The sequence below is a fragment of the Pseudopipra pipra genome, chromosome W (assembly GCF_036250125.1).
Source record: "Pseudopipra pipra isolate bDixPip1 chromosome W, bDixPip1.hap1, whole genome shotgun sequence".
NCBI lineage: Eukaryota > Metazoa > Chordata > Aves > Passeriformes > Pipridae > Pseudopipra > Pseudopipra pipra.
The window spans coordinates 56763030-56779932 of NC_087580.1; the positions used below are offsets into that span (position 1 = coordinate 56763030).

Here is a 16903-nt window from a genome sequence, read left to right on the forward strand (position 1 = left end):
AGAATTTTTTGTAGTTGATACTAACTTGGAAAGGCAATCAATATTAACTCTTAATTACCAGCACTTGGGTGCCAATACAGCCCTGCTAACAGCTGTGGTACTTGATATTGCAAACCTAACAACTACAATACAAGAAGACACTCACTTGGGTATTGGTGAGGTGGTAACAGATTTGGAAAAGAGAGATATTATCGCTCGCTCACACTCTGCTAATTCTCCTGTCTGTCTGGAGAAAGAGCTGAACAGACAGTTGTGGTTTACCTTTTGTTGCAGGCAATTGTATTCCAATATTGTGCTTTTAACTCCTACTGTTCTAAATTTTGTGGAACTGATAAATTCAGAAAGTGTCCCAATCATGGATGTCAGCCCTGGATTTGAAAGATATGTTTTTTTATGGAAAAGGCATGTCTTTTACTTCCAAGGTTTTCACTTCTGGACACCTTCCACAGACTCCTGCAGGAGTCACCCCTGACTGCACATGCTGCACTTGCAAAAATCTTACAAGCAGTCTCAAGCCCTCTGACTGGAGGAGACCCCCCCAAAAAATGTGGGGGAAGCTGCAACAGCTGGGTAGCAAGCACTTTATAAAGTAGAAGTTGAGATTCCACTTGAATCTCAACTCCCTCTTTTTTAATTAACCCGGCTGGTTGCATTTTCCAACCGAGCATATTTTTCTTTTCTGTTTCACGGGAATGCCATATGAACTGTACACAGATGGATGGATTGGCCTACACTGACCGTGAATGCATACAAGGAGCACTGTTATTAGTTATGGCAGTAATACTATTTCTGCTGTGCATCATTATCTGGAAACCTGAATTTTGAGGATGATAAATCAACAGGTCGTATTTATGTACTTCTAAATATACCTATACCTAACCTAGATTTGTCTGCAGTAGCACTGCACAACAACATTACCTTTTATATGCGGGAGCGGACCATCACAAAAGAGTGAAAATCAACACATTCCATCTCTAAAAATGATTCAAAGAAATCCTTAAACAATATATATAAAGCACACTTTTATTACAGCTGGGGAGATGCAGGGGGTTCGTCCCCCTGTGCATGTCCGCTGAGAAAAGAAACATACAGCTTTTTATACAGTGGGTTTCAAAACTTATCAATCATATACACTCTTTATGAAGTCTGCCTTATCTAAATAGACATTTGGTTGCCTAACTCCTATTCTTACTATTATAGAGTAGTTACATAAAGTTTTATCATTTCAAACAGCTTAGGTTCCCCCCATCCCTCTTTCTGTCTCCCTTGCAATGTTACATGCTAAAAGTCTTTCCTCTTTCCTGACAGTCCTTTTGTTTACGTAAGCTAGCTTTATCTCAGTTGCCCACAATTAAGGCAGCAACCTTCTTTCAAGCAGTTACAATTTGCAGTCACACTAACATAGCTAAATTTGCTAACATAGTTAAATTTTTATTTTATTTTGTCTTGTCTTTATTTCAAAAAGAATTAAAGGAGGCATCATCTCGATAGGATGCCAAATTCAAAATAACACTAAGTGCATGACAACAGTCTTACACATTGTTGTAAACTATGTTGAAGGAAAAAACAGCATTCATACCTGCTCTTTTAAGCATGAGTGCTGGCACACCTTCAAAATATCTCATCCAATGATTGTAATGTGCCTTTGGGCAGACCCCAGCTCTCAAGCAAGCTTGGGCCTTCAATTAGAATTTGTTGTTGAAGAACCATATTTAACACCTCAGTCTCCAACAACTCAGCTGCCTATCAAACTGTCTCTGCACATCTATAACACTGGTCCTTGTTTAGTTAAAAATACAGGTCAACAGCAAATGTTAATTAACCCAACATGGTCTCTCAAATGAGTCAAGCTGTTGATGCAAAATAATGTTTCCACAAGCCAACCAACTTGCTCGCCATTCCTGAAAACCTCTTATGTAGATGTGGTGAGTTGACCTTGGCTGGATACCAGATGCCCACCCAGCCAGACAGGGGAGAGAGTAAGGTGGAAAACAACTCATGGGTTGGGATAAGGCAGTTTATTTAAAGCAAGAGCAAAGCAGAAGCTTGCATGCACAAAAGCAAAGTGAAAGATAACACGGTTTATTCTCTACTTCCCATGAGCAGCGATGATCGGCCACTCCTGAGAAGCAAGGCTTCAGCACACGTAACGGTTTCTCAGCAGGCAGCCATTGGAGACAATGAATGCCCACTTTCCTGCTCCTTGCCTCAGCTTTTATATCTGAGCTGGCGTCATATGGTATGGAATATCCCTTTGGTCAGTTTGGGTCAGCTGGCCTACTTGTGTCCCCTCCCAGGATCTTGCCCTCGATTGAGGAAGGAATGTTACAGTGCTGATGCTGTGCTCGGCAGTAGCCAAAACACTGGTGTGTTATCAACACCCTTCTAGCTGCCAATGCAAAGCACAGAACTGTGAGGGCTACTGTGGGGAAATGAACTCCACCTCAGCCAGACCCAATACAATCTCTACCCCTTATTCTATACCATTTACATCATACTCAGATCCCATATCTGACTATCTCCTGTGCTTGCACAGATCTCGTTTTATGGCCTTCTTCCACCCCTCCAGATCTTGGGCTCCATTCCATTGGGATGAGTACTCAGGGCAGGAGAAGCAATCGATTGCTGGACACCAACACCAGCCTGGTTCGGGTCATTGTCACCCTGTCGTTGCTCCTCACAGAATTCGCTCTTCATTGTCCTGCAACATACGACTCAGAACACAGATCAGCTTTCCCCCAAGGTTAAATCTCCTTGAGGCACACACTGGGCCTCCCCATCTTCCCTCATTACCCACCAGGTACACCCTGGTCCCTGAGCAAAGACAATCCCACAGATGGGTTTGCCTTTTCTCATGGGAGGAGAAACTCACACTGACTTCCCCAGCCACTTCCCCATGTGTAGTACCAGGACTTTATCCCCTTCCACGGTGTGTAGGGGTTTGGTTTGGGCAGGACCAGGGCAGCTGGCAGATCCCCTAGTGTTGACCAGCCAAGTGGCCTCAGCTAAATTTGCCTCCCAATGCTTCCATGTCCCATTACCTAACACTCTTAACATGGTTTTCAACAGTCCATTATACCTTTCAATCTTTCCAGAGGCTTATGGGTGATAAGGGATGTGATAGATCCACTCGATGCCATGTTTCTTTGCCCAAGAGCTTATAAGATTATTCCGAAAGTGAGTCCCATTATCTGATTCAATTCTCTCTGGGGTCCCATGTTCCCACAGGCCTAAGTTCCTCTCAAGGCCTAAGATGGTGTTTCGAGCAGTGGCCTGGTTTACAGGATGTTTCCAGCCAGCCAGTCATTGCCTCCACCATGGTGAGCGTAACAACCAGATAATATAGAAATGCCAAAAATAATGTTTCGCCATTGTTTCTGCATGTCAAAACTTCCTACCAAAAATTCTGTCAGCTTTCTGCCAGAAGCCCTCACCAGAGCTTCCTGCTGGAGTTTTCCTGCCAAAAGATCCTGCTATTTTTTATGGTTATCATATATCTTTGAACATCTGAATAGGGCTACGTGCCAAGAAACCATGTACAACCACCTTTAAACCTTATAAAAGTTGAGGAAAAATTTTGGAAAATTAGGGAGAGGAAAGGGATGGAGAGAACTGGTTACAGTAACCGAGTATCTCTCCCCTGCCTCCCCCTTTCGCTTTCTCCACCACCGCATGCTGCCTGCCTGCCACTGGAGACTGAAACTGATGGCCTGGAGAAGAAGTGAAAACCACTGTGCCACATGCGTGAGTTATATCTTATGCCTCTACCCTTACCATATTTCTGCAGACCGAAAGGTGCTGCTGAATTGGGACTCTGCACGGCCTGGGACATGGCTCAATATGAGCAGCAAGGCCACACATCCTAGCTGCATTCCAGAGAACTAAGTTGCTAAGACCCCCCTTGCTGCAACTAGGAGATAACATTGAAAAGTGGCAGAGACAGAGAAAAAAAAAAGGCAGAAACTGCTTCCCCCTTCCACCATCTCAGCTGAAAGGTAGTTTGGTGATAACTTTCCTATGCTTCTAAAAGTAATCTTAGCTTTTTCCAACCTTTTCTTATTTTTAAATCTTTCTCTTTGCATCTCTTACAATTAATAAAATAAAAATATCAGGTTTTGGTATCAACAGATAACTTTGAGTTTTAATTTTTCTGGGGGGAATATTTGAATCTGAAGTTCTTTCCGCAACATTTAAGCAGATTGTAACAGTGAGTATGTAGCTCTTCCCTTGTCGTGTTTGTGGCAGTGGGCCAATGTAGTCAATTTGCTAAGCCTCACCATATTGGAAATCCAGCCACCACCCTCTATTCGAAGAAGATTTTATTTGCATGGCTCGCTTAATTGCCACGCTCGTTTCACATTCATGAATGACCTGTGTGATGTCCTCCATGGTCAGGTCCACCCCTCAATTACGAGCCCATCTGTACATCGCATCTCTTCCTAGATGTCCTGATGTTTCATGGGCCCATTGGGCTATAAATAGCTCACCCTTCTGCTCCCAGTCCAAGTCTACCTGGGCTATTCCAATCTTGGCAGCCTTATCCACCTGCTCATTGTTCTGATGTTCGTCAGTGGCACGACTTTTGGGCATGTGAGCATCCACGTGGTGCACCTTCAGAGTCATGTTTTCCACCTGTGCAGCGATGTCCTGCCACAATGCAGCAGCCCAGATGAGTTTACCCCTGTGTTGCCAATTGGCCTTCTTCCATTGCTGTAGCCACCCCCACAGGGCATTAGCCACCATCCAGGAGTCAGTATAGAGGTATAGCACAGACCAGGCCCCAGTACAGGGCAAGAAACTGCTGGTTTTGATTGGGGTAGGCAAGGCACCCTTCCTTCAGGTGACATGTCAGTTTGCTAGGGTCGAATACCTCTTCAGGTGTGAAGTCCCAGGTAATGGGAGGTGTCAACTGCCCTAGGAACCTGCCCAAATCCTTCCACACACCCCGCCACCCAGGAACTGGGCACCTCAGGGTGAATCCCAATATATCATCACCAGATTCCAAGAACTCCATAATGTGCTGACAGTGTTAGTTAGTAACAGTAACATTACTAAACAGTTCACATAAGGATTTGCAAGGAGCACAGGAGACTTCATTATAAAGCCATTTATATCAACGTCGGGGGGGAAGGGTGTATTCCTTTATCATCACCAGATAGCTCCCCAGAAGATAAGTCTCCAAGCATAACAAGGCCGTTAGTGTAAAAGCAAAGTACGGAGCCATTGATTATATTAGTATGTTCCCAAAACTTAGCAAAATAAAGTGATAAGCAGTGCAGCCAGCAAACTTCGTGTCCTGCACAGGAGCTTGTTATTCAATAGCTGCTATTACTACAGCAAGCAATATGTATATATATATATGCCTTTATCTAGCCTCAGGTTGGGCACCAAAAAGGACTATGGTGGGTTGACCTTGGCTGGATGCCAGGTTCTCATCCAGCTGTTCTATCACTCCCCTTCCCAGCCGGACAGGGGAGAGAGTAAGGTGGAAAACAACTCAGTTGGGATTAAGCAGTTTATTTCAAGCAAGAGCAAAGCAGAAGCTTGCATGCACAAAAGCAAAGTGAAAGATAGCATGGTTTATTCTCTACTTCCCATGAGCAGCAATGGTCAGCCACTCCTGAGAAGCAGGGCTTCAGCACACGTGACAATTTCTCAGCAGGCAGCCATTGGAGTCAATGAATGCCTGCCTTCCTGATCCTTGCCTCAGCTTTTATATCTGAGCTGGCGTCATATGGTATGGAATATCCCTTTGGTCAGTTTGGGTCAGCTGGCCTACTTGTGTCCCCTCCTAGGATCTTGCCCTCGATTGAGGAAGGAATATTACAGTGCTGGTGCTGTGCTCGGCAGTAGACAAAACACTGGTGTGTTATCAACACCCTTCTAGCTGCCAATGCAAAGCACAGAACTGTGAGGGCTACTATGGGAAATGAGCTCCACCTCAACCAGACCCAATACAGTTGGATGGACAGCATGGTTGAATAAATGTGCCCTCACTTCCTCCAGATGACCCAGGAGGGATGTGACTGGCATCCTGGGAACAGGATCGGGAGTTATAAATAGCATGGACTCTGAAGTATTAATGAACAAACTAGTCACAGTTACCAGGGACCTAAATAAACTGAAACACCCTCTACAATCTTCCCTTTTGGCTTTGGGAACTAATCAATGGTTTTTAGCAAACATATTACCTCAGTGGGAGGGAATTAATGAAAAATATGGGCAGGCTGCTTACACACACAGAAGTCGATTTTTGGGATTCTCCACAGAGCTCTCTCTGCATTCCCCATTTATTAGGTTTTTTTTGATAAACAACACCTGGTGTTGTCATTCAATTAAGTAGAATTCCCAGGACTTTTTGCAAACTCAATGTTTTGATTCACATACTCCTCAGCTCCAAGGCTGAAATGCTCCCTTTTGATTCTAATTAACTGAATGGAGGTGCTGCTGGCTTAACTTGTTCCTACAGAAAAAGACCATCAATTGATCACAAATGCACTTAACATCACCCAAAACAATGTTTCTTTGGTTCTCAGTTGTTATCAAGCTCAACTGTGGATGCAATCAATGACAGCTGCAATTATAAGGAAAGGTGAAGGAAGTACCTTACCCATTGAAATTCGAAAAGTAATTTGGGATAATGCAATTGAATTGGAAAGGAAATTCCAATTCTGGTGGTATCTAGTCAGTTTTACCTATGATCCCATCAGCAGCACGGCCACAGCTTTTGTGCTGATGGTACACAACGTTTTGGTATATGAAATATACCCAATCATTGCCTTAGGATTGAATCACCATGGAACTATATCCTCTAGAGTCGGAGAACATGGGAATAAAGGGGAAACTGTTGATGTCAATGCACGTATTGTACAGGAACAACAAGGATTCATTTGTGAAAGTAACACCACCAAAGCCCAAGACATTTGTCTTGACACTGATCAAAATATTTGTCATTTTGAGATTCATCCTAATGAAAACCTGGAAACAGCGCTTGTGTACATTGGTAAAAGATGCGCTTGCATGAGAACCTTTTGTGATTTTGTGCTTGTAAATAATGTTGCTGTAGATACAAGTAATCACTCTAATGTTTGTGTTTCTAATTTTATTAACGCTGTAGGATTTGATTTTAATTATTCAGCTCCTGTCATATCTAATCAAGTTTTAGAATCTAATTATACTCTGATTCAAGATTTGCAGCCTACCCCCATTGGTATGGATCTCATACTAGTAAAGAAACTTTTGCAACATGATGACTCAAAACACTTGCTGAAACAAGCCCAAGAAAATGGACAAAATACTCTGATTACTGTCCATCACAACATAGAAGAGATACATTGCATGATGGAATGAATGAAAAAAGATGGAGAATACTGATGGTGGGACACTCTTTTTGGATGGTTGCCAACAGCTACCGGAATCTTCAACCAAGTGCTTCACCCTATTGTCGTCTTGTTGATCTTAACCCTTTTGTTTTTGTTTTAATAATTGTTTGTTAAAGTTTGGGTGTTTATGGCTCACCAGTTACTGCAGTGATCACCACAGTATAACAGCATACAATATTTTGAAACTCTAATTTGGAGGCTGTGAACCTTGAGTGACTATATTCCCGGGGTGGATTATGTGAAATAATGAATAGAGTTAAAAATTAGAGAAGACTCAGCTGCCACTTCCCAGATAGAACACAGTCAACATGTCCTACAAAAGTTCCCCAAACAGTGATAAGTACCTACTATGGGGGGTACAATGCAGAGGGGAGTAGCATGAAGGTGCCTCGGCCTCCCTCCATAAACATCCTGCAGGGAGGGGAACATGGTGACACTTTGTAGTTCAAAGACCATGCCGTATCTGTCCACCAAGGAAGATAAACGCCAAGAATGTGGCAGCCAGCATGAGAAACAAGAAGTGAAATGCCTGAGAAAAGTCTAAGATGACCTTGGGTTGTTTTCTCTAGGCTGTGATTTACTGCCCAGAAACGAGCTCAGCTATTCTGTTTGCATTCTTACCATATGTGGGTGTGAAAAGGAGTTCCTTGAAACTCCAAGGTCTGTGTATGTGCTGTGTGTGTGAACAGGCTAGCCTGAGTGAGTGATGGATGTGTGACTTGCAGCTGTGCTCTGTCTTAATTTGCTTAACCACTCCCAGTTAAAAGTGAACGATATAAAAACCCTGAGTGATGGATAATAAACTGATTTCTGTCCACCAAGTCAGGAGTCCGTAATCTTCATTCTGTCTATAAAGAACAACTAGCCAATTAAGCACTTATGACTAGAGTCACTCAAGCTCCACCTAAACCTAAAGCAATAATATAAAAGTAAGCTGGAAATAGAGAAAAATCAGACCAGGATTCCACTGGAACTGTGGGAACAGTCAATAGGCTGAATCTGTCTTCCCCCTCCCCCCCAGGGATGCCTATTGGGTAAGAAACTTATTCTATGTGCGCTGATTACTGCTTTTAGGACTAGAGCTTGTGCTTTACTCCATAGTATTGTTACCTAAAAGATCGCGGAGAAAAAGACTCCAGGCCAATTTAGCGTAATAGATAAGATAAAGAGAACAGGTGCTTTAATGAGTCTGTAGGCCTAGAGGAATACGTACCACACGTGCACGCTCAGACAGTGGTTCTATGATTTTATAATAAGGTCCATCCAATCCCAGTTCTGTCCATCTCCAGTTCTGCCCCCTGACACGCTCCTTCAGGAATTGAGTCTGGGGGCGTTTGGGACCCCTTCTTCTTCATCTTCATCTTCAAAGCACATACAGTCCTTGGAGTTCCTCCAAAGTTCTGGGCTTGAAGGTCACTGTGTCTGTGTGATATCTTCTAGTCCAGGCCTTAAGGTGTTTTTCTACAATTCTACCTTGAAACAGGCTAATGGAATTTTGAGGGATTGATATGAGATGGGGTAATAGGGTTTGGTATGTGTAAACATTACGCTACAGGGTAAGGGATATAATACAGCTACATTAAAATCTACATTCACTACACATCTACGTCTAAAATCTATAAAAATCTATAAAAATTAAAAAATCAAAAAAGCTCTGAGGCATCAGTATAGTAAATTGTTTTGTATTAGAGTTCGTGTATGTGCTTGCTTTATAGTATCATTAGATCACTTTAAACATGTTTTTGCAGCTAGACACTATCACTGATGACCTGCAAACCTTATTAACCTGTCACAATTTGTATTAATAAAGAGTGTTATTCTGTAAACTGTTAGAGTGAGTCCTCTATAAGATGCTGACAGTTTGCCGGTGGCAGAATAACACATTGGAAGGCCCGCTGAGGGATCTCCCTTACACTGTTGGCTCAGCCCCCACTCCCGAAAAGGGCAATCAAATTACCCCGCGATCCTGTGAATCTGTTCAGTGAAGAGTCCCCCCTTACGGGATACCTGACAGACTAGTTGGACATAAAGGGTTTCATTTTCCCTGGGGCACTGACAGGCAAATAAATCACTGAGGGTCGAGAAACCTCCCCTCTCCAGGGGTCAGGTAAATCCCCACCCCCTTTAATGTGACAGAGACGTACCTTGTGTCTCACACCACTGCCCAGAATACCAGCTTCAGCCTTGAAAAGCAAGTCTTGTGACGACATGACCCCCCCAAAAGAATTGAGTCAGACAACAGGGCTCATTTCAAAAATAGCCTCATAGCCACCTGGGCCAGAGCACGGTATTGAGTGGGTATATGATATTCTCTGTCATGCACCAGCTTCTGGGAAAATGGAATGGTACAATGGACTGTTAAAAACCACATTGAAAGCAATGGGGGGTGGGACCTTCAAACAGGGATCTACATTTAGCAAGACCCACATAGTTAGTTAACACTAGAGGCTCTACCAATTGAGCTGGCCCAGTGCAATCAAATCCTCCACATACCGTAGAATGGGATAAAGTCCCCATTGTGCATTATGGGGAATATGTTAGGGAAGACAGTTTGGATTAGTCCTGCCTCAAGCAAAGGCAAACCCATCCATGGGATTGTTTTTGCTCAAGGACCTGGGTACACTTGGTGGGTAATGCAGAGGGATGGGGAAGCACAATGTGTACCTCAAGGGGATTTGATTTTTGGATGAGAACAGTCTGCAATGTTGAATTGTATAATATTGGTTGCTGAATGACACTGCCACTGTATGCCATAATTACCACGGACAATGAGCATACACCAGTCATGAGCTTGTCATAGGTTTACTTGTTCTAAAAATCCAAGCAGAAATTTTCCTTTCCCCTGTCCCACTGCTGTAAGAGAAGGATGTTGGACGAGGAGGGGGAAAGGGGTAATTGACTATACAAAAGAACTAGCTGGCAAACCTGCATTCCAGGCTAATAGCCCTTCCAAAACTGCAGGGAGGGGGGAGGAGTTTTTCTCCTCCTCTCCTTGCAAAGGGGGGACACTTCACTTTTTGCCTTAATGGAGGCAAGGTGTGTGTTGAAAAAGCTCTGAGGCCGTTTTTGCTCTCGACTTGGTCATCTGTCTGTTCTCCGGCCTTGGCTTGCCTGCGGTCTGCTCTGTCGCCAGCCGGAAACTGTCTTTCTTTCCCCTTTTCCCCTTCCCCTCCTTGGTGTGGGGGGGAGATCTTCATTTCTGCTTCTCCCGTGATCTGGGGCCCCATGCGGCGACTGCAAGAGCCCAACAGCGCCCCCTGCTGACCAACACCGAGCACTGCAGGTTCTGCTCCTCCAGTGATTCAACAGTGCCCCCTGCCAACTGTGATTAGAATTGCGCTAGAGGACAGAGGGCTATCAAACTGTTTCCTTTTTGAAGGGGACTTTTGGGTAAAGGACTATTGTATAGTTGGTTTTGTGTTCTTTTACTGGTTTTTTTTGCCAATATACATGTATCCTTTAATAAAGGGTTGTTATTTTCTTTTTTCCATACTTCCTTGATTGGAGCCTCTTAATTTTGGATTTACAATTGCTGAGAGAGAGAAATTTGGTCTACCTCATAACTCACCCTCCTTAGCAAAACATTTTCAGTCTCATTAAACTGAGATAGAGCTCCTGATGCAGCTTGCAACCAGCCGACAGCACACCAGCCCTCCTGCCCTGGAAGACATCTAGGATGGATAGAACCAACAGTCATGGACTAAATGAACTCATCAGACATCTTGGAGGGATGGCCATTGACTATGGAAATGATACTCGTGCTTGTGTGTACATATATATATGTGTATATATGTGTATATAGTTGAAAGGTATAGGATCTGGGCATGATGTAGATGGTATAGAATAAGGAGTGGATAATATACTGGTTCCAGCCAGGACATGGTTAATTTTTGCAGTAGCCAGGAAGAGGCATGGTCAGGACCCAGAGGTTATTCTATACCACCTCATGTCATTGCCGGGGGCAGGGGGAAGGGAGTCTCTCTCTTCTGGGGAGAAGGGGTTCCTTCCAGTCAAGTAAGTGTGGCAGGGGGAGCTGTTGGGTAACACTTTTCTGAGATGGAGGGAGCAGTCAGGTTGATGCCGTGGGATGTATGGTGCTTCAAAAAAACCTCCGGAGCAGTTAATTAAGGGTGAGATAAGGAAAGGATTTATTATGCCAAGGCAAAGATGTTACGACGCGCGCACCCCTGTGCCCGAGATGTTACATTTTATAATACCATCCATCCAATCCCAAATGTGTCCACCCTGTGGCCTTTACTCTGGACTGCCCCGGGTCCACCCCTGAGAAATGGGTCTGGGGTGTATTTTGGGACCACCTACTTCATCATCTTCACCATCTTCAGAGCACAAAGGGTACATAGTCACCCAGTTCTTGACCGTGTTCTGCAGTTTAGGCCAAGATACAAGCATTCTCCAAACAATCTAGGCCTTGCCTTGACAAAAGACTAAACATTTCTACTGGTTTCGGGGGTAGGAGTGATATAGTGAGCAAAGAATGGGGTAAGAGGGCTAAGGAATGTGTAAACTAAGGGTGCTACAGGGAAAGGGATAAGGGAGTGAGGGTTGCTGCTTTTAAAATCTACTTATAAAACTTATAAGGGCTTACAAATATTAGAAAAATAAAAAACCATTAGGGGTTTAAGGCATCAGTCCCCCCTTTAGAGATTAAACAAGGTTCAAAGATCTTGTTCAATCTCTACTACTTATACATAACACTAACCATATAACAAGCTATGCAATTTTTACACTCATATGAATGGCTGCTCTATTCAGATTCAGCTTGGTAACTATGAAGTAAGTTTGTGGAAATAATGAAATATCTCTAAGAATTACTCAATATATAATTTAAACTTGTTGCCAAATTTTAGCCAAATTCATAGTGCAAATTCAGCACTCAACTTATAAAGAATGTTTGGTGCATTTTGCTAAAGCCAAATGTAAATTTAGGTTTTAAACTTAATTCATAGTTACTGGCAATATTAAGCAATACAAACAAGAGAGGCAAACTTAAACACTATTTTAACAGTCCTTGTAACAGTCTTTGTTGCTCTACTCGTCTCAGGAACAGAGGTTTTCTTCTTCTTAAGTGAAATTCAGGGTCCTTGATGATAACTTTGTGCACGTTGGAGATGGTCTGCTGGACTTGAAAATAGTTCTTTCTATTTGGCTTGCAGGAGTTTCAGTCTCAGTGTTTAACATAAACTTAGTCCTTGGGCTGGAACAGATGAGCAGGAGTGTCCAGTCTCATAGGTTTAGATGACATGATGAATTTCTGCAGTTCCTGCAAAGCAGATCTTAAAACATTAAACAATTCTCCTTTTGCAATTAGGGAGTCGATGAGGTGTGACTCTCTGTCTGATGACAATTTCACAGGAATTTTAGATCTTGGAATTCCTGTATTTCAATCTTCTGAGAGAGGAGTTTGTGCTTTTATCACATAAAGTGATTAACTGCCTGTATTGGGATGAAGTCGGGATGTTATTTTTTTGTCTGTGTTTGGCCCTAGCCACCTGCAGAAGTTTATGGTTCTTCCTGCCAAGTCTTCTGATAAAGCAGTGAACTTGGCCTTGGAGGGAGTGGGCGGGGCCCCGTGGATCCCAGTTCCCGGCCGAGCCCGGCCCCCGCCACGTTCGGCTCCTCCCCCGCTGAGCCCGGCCCCCACCGCGTTCGGCTCCTCCCCCGCTGAGCCCGGCCCCCGCCGCGTTCGGCTCCTCCCCCGCTGAGTCCGGTCTCCGTCGCACTTGGCCCCTCCCCTGCCGAGCTGGGCCTCTGCGGAGCCCAGTCCCCGGCCGAGCTCTGGCCTTTGCCGCGTTCGGCCCCTCCCCTGCCGAGCCAGGCCTCCGCCGCGCTCGGCCGCCCCCCCCCCCATCATACTCAGCCCCCTTCCCCTTTGCGTTTTGTGTGCATTTTTGTTTGTTTCGCTACTGGTTTTCCTGCTTCACCCAGGAGCCCCGGCTCCCAGCGAGCGGAGCCCCGGCCCCCGCTGGCTCCCGCTAGTCGGGAGGGGGTGAGGTTTTTCGGCACAGCTAGTAACCTTCCGGGATCCTCGTAGGGACAAACTCCGCCCAGAGGCTGTCACAATTGACGTGGTTGGGGAGGGAATCGGAAGGTTTGCTGCTAATCCCAGGTCTTGCCTTCCCATCCCTATGGGATTGCCCCGGCCGTGCTGCCATGCCCTCCCTGTTCCTTATTGCGCGTGAGCTGGGCTGGGAAGCGTGAGCAAGAAGCCTAAGTATGAACCGGATAGCAAAACTGTTAACCTCCCAGAAACGGGATGTGGGGGGGGCTCCGTTCATGGAGCATGCTGAGTGGACCCAGGAGTCCTGGAGCGTTCTCTGGGGCCGCCTAGAAACCTGTGCTGGGGCTGCTCCTGTACCGTGGAGTTGCAGTAGCCCGATAAAAGTACTGAAATTTTGGGGGCAGTGAGGTAACAACTGCTAGCCTCACAGTCATTATGGGTTTAGGTTCCTGAAAGTTTAAAAGTCATGTTAATCTTGAGTTCACGCGGTGGCTATTTAGTTCACGCGGTGGGCACGTGTGATCTGAGATCACAAACAGATACTACAGGTAGGTATTAAATTATCAGTATGGGGGGGGGGTTTAGTTTGTGTTTTGTCTCCCACAGGACCCCACTGGCTTCCAGCATGTTTGATAAAAGCTTATCATGAGCGGCAAGAATTCTGGATAGAGATCAGTGAATGCTGAGCAGCCTAAGACCAGCCCGAATATCACATGGAAGAAAGCATATCCTAAATATGGTTCATTTGTGTTCACTAACTTCTACTAACTGGTGTGATGATTCAGTCATCGTGTGCCTGTCTCTCGTGTGTCTTGTCCACACCTGATGTTGTGATCTGTGTAATGAACAATGCCTTTCAGGTGATCCTTATTTATCATTTGTAATTCTCAGTGGGCCTGGCCAGGGACTGGGAGGATACGGCTACCATAGCCAATGACTACTTGAAAATGTGTGTGTGTCAATGATGGATGATTGAGGTGGTCACCTATGAGTGTATGAAGATTCTTACAAAAATTGGTATTCTATTATAGCCTTGTATGAAGATTGTGAAATTTGAATCTCAGGTGGAGTTTTTCCACTGATATTGTTCCTTAGCTGTGTGAGCTGCGCAGGAGACCACTAGTTTTGGAGCGAGTAAAAACCATAAACCAGCAAGTATTAATGTAGGCTGCAGGGTTAGCAGAGCCTAGAGCAAGGTGCACCACTATGCATCCAGGTACTCAGGAACCATTCTTACAATCCGTGGAAAGGCTGCAAGTTGCTGTAGGGAAGCAGGTTTTGTGATACTCAGTTACAGAAGCTGCTAGTTACGTAACTAGCTAGAGGTTATGCTAATACAGGCTGTCAAAAGTACTATCCTTGGTGCGGTAATGCAGGCTTGTGCCAGGATGGGGTCCTTAGACCATCAAATAATTGCATTTGTATCTGCTATGGCAGTAGTGGGGGTCGTTTGAGCTTTTCTGTGTTTTCCAGGATTTAAATCAGGAGTTGTCTATGTTGCTACCTTGCTGGTTCAGCCCGTCATAGGGGGGCCCTTGCCGACTGTCAAGGCCCTCCTGCGTGCCTTTTTCAAAAACATCTGTAGCGTTGTGGATAGGGTGTCTTCAGGCCTCCTGGCTGGAGGCCAGAGCAGACTAGTTATGTTGATCAGTGTACTGTGTGCTCAGCAAAATAGACTGCTTGTTTCCTACCAGACTTATTGCTTGCATAATTTGCAAGTGGTGTTGTATTGTCCATTTCCAAGTTTTTTCTCAGCATCATTTGTACTCCAAAGAGCTCCTTTGCAGAGGATTGTTCCAGCAGGTTTCCTATGCTTCGATCCAGTGCAGTTTCATAGTTTTTCACCCCTTTTGGGAGTTTTGGGAGAAACACTCTGTGCTTGGCCAAGGGCCTCCTTTAAGCTGATGGTCTTGTGGTCCCTGTGGGAGCTGGGGGCGGAGCGCAGCGTGCAGGTGCGGACCTTGTCCTTCTCACAGTAACATTCCAGCAATTTACCGTGCTGGGGCATTTCCTCTCAGCCAAAACCTGGGCAGCACAGAGCCCCACCAGGATGTAGTTTTTTCTGAGTGTTCTTTGTGCTGTGCTTACTCAGGTGGGCTTGGCACAGGGAGGCCTTGCAGGTCAGGCAAGTCTTCATGGCTGGACGGGGGCCTGTGGGGTAAAGGCAGAGTGGGCACTGGGAAGGGCCCTGCTGGCATTTTTCTGTTCCTTCTGGATGCACTCCTTGCAAAAGCTGTGACCGCACCCCAGGGACATGGGGTTCCTGTAAATGTCCAGGCAGATAGAGCAGGTCAGCCCGTCCTTCAGCCTGGCTGCAGCACCTGCCTTGGCCATGGCGCCTGAGCCTCGCGACAGGACTGAGAGCAAGGAGGAGGGCACTGGTGGGATACTGAGAGCGCAGCATACAGAAGCCTTCCGATGTCAATTGAGCTTCTTGTCCAGATTGTCGTCGTGCTTGTACTGTTTACTTTAGTACTAACCCTCGAGGTCTTACAGCCCATAGTTCAAAATAGTTTGCAGGTGGCCAGGTGTGGTACTAAGCCCCAGGTGAAAGGAGTTCCTACCCAGCACCTGAGACGGCGGAAGTGAATGCGTGGGGGGGTGTTGACTTATAACCATCCTCCATTCCTTCCTTATTCAGGTATCTAGACGAGTGCGCACAGATAGTCCAACCATCATGGACATGCCTACTCCTGCAGTAAGCAGGCTGCATGTATTAAATAATAGTATACATTTTGTCTTTTATCTAGCAGGTCTCTCATTGTACTGGATCCGGGAAGTCACTCTGTCAAAGGTTACAGGAAGCCCAATGTCATGGACATGTTATTCCTTTTGCTCGTGATAAAAGTGGAATAGTTTTCTAATGATTGTCGCACGGTACTCATATTCTATGTTTGTATCTTTGAAATTGATTGGAACGTTCCCCTTCCCCCTTGGATTGATATAACACCCTTTTCGGGCGAGCAACTTCATGCGAATTATATGGGACTATTAATATACCCAGGCGTGCGGAAGATGAAGACAAACCACAACAAAAAAAAAAGGGAAGAACTGTGCCTGGTTGGCATGATGATAATGAAAGGACTGTCGGTTGTGTACCTTCCATGGGCTTTGGCTTGATCAAACCAGTAACATTGGGTGTTCTGTTTCATTTGTGCCACGGTTTCACAAACTTCCGGAACCCTCCGGTTTGGACAACTGTCTTTTATAGCATGGAGGCAAGAGGTACCTGCACTATCACTCCATGAGGTGGAGGGGTTCGACTGCAGTCAGGGGCTCGCTATGGCAGGATGGCTTGCCCCCGATGAGGCCTTGAACTTACACAGGGAGTGCAAACTTCCTGTGGGAGCAATGGTTAAACCAGGAGGTTGTCTGGTGCTGGATCGAACTCCAGGTGTATAGGACCTGTGATGGCTCCTCATAGGCCCATAAAATATAGTGGCTGGCAGTCGACCACTTCATACTATAAAAGATGTATTGAAAGTATCAAGTTGTTCCATGG

At 45.1% G+C, this 16903-nt stretch overlaps 1 protein-coding gene across 1 annotated transcript; it reads right to left on the bottom strand.

The window, feature by feature from the left end:
- Positions 1–15200: 15200 nt before the first annotated feature.
- Positions 15201–15735, bottom strand: LOC135405206 (tripartite motif-containing protein 5-like). The gene is given in 2 exon segments (XM_064639890.1): positions 15201–15613; positions 15616–15735. Coding segments are annotated over 2 exon segments (318 nt in total). The 3' UTR covers positions 15201–15415.
- Between the last annotated feature and the right edge of the window lie 1168 nt (positions 15736–16903).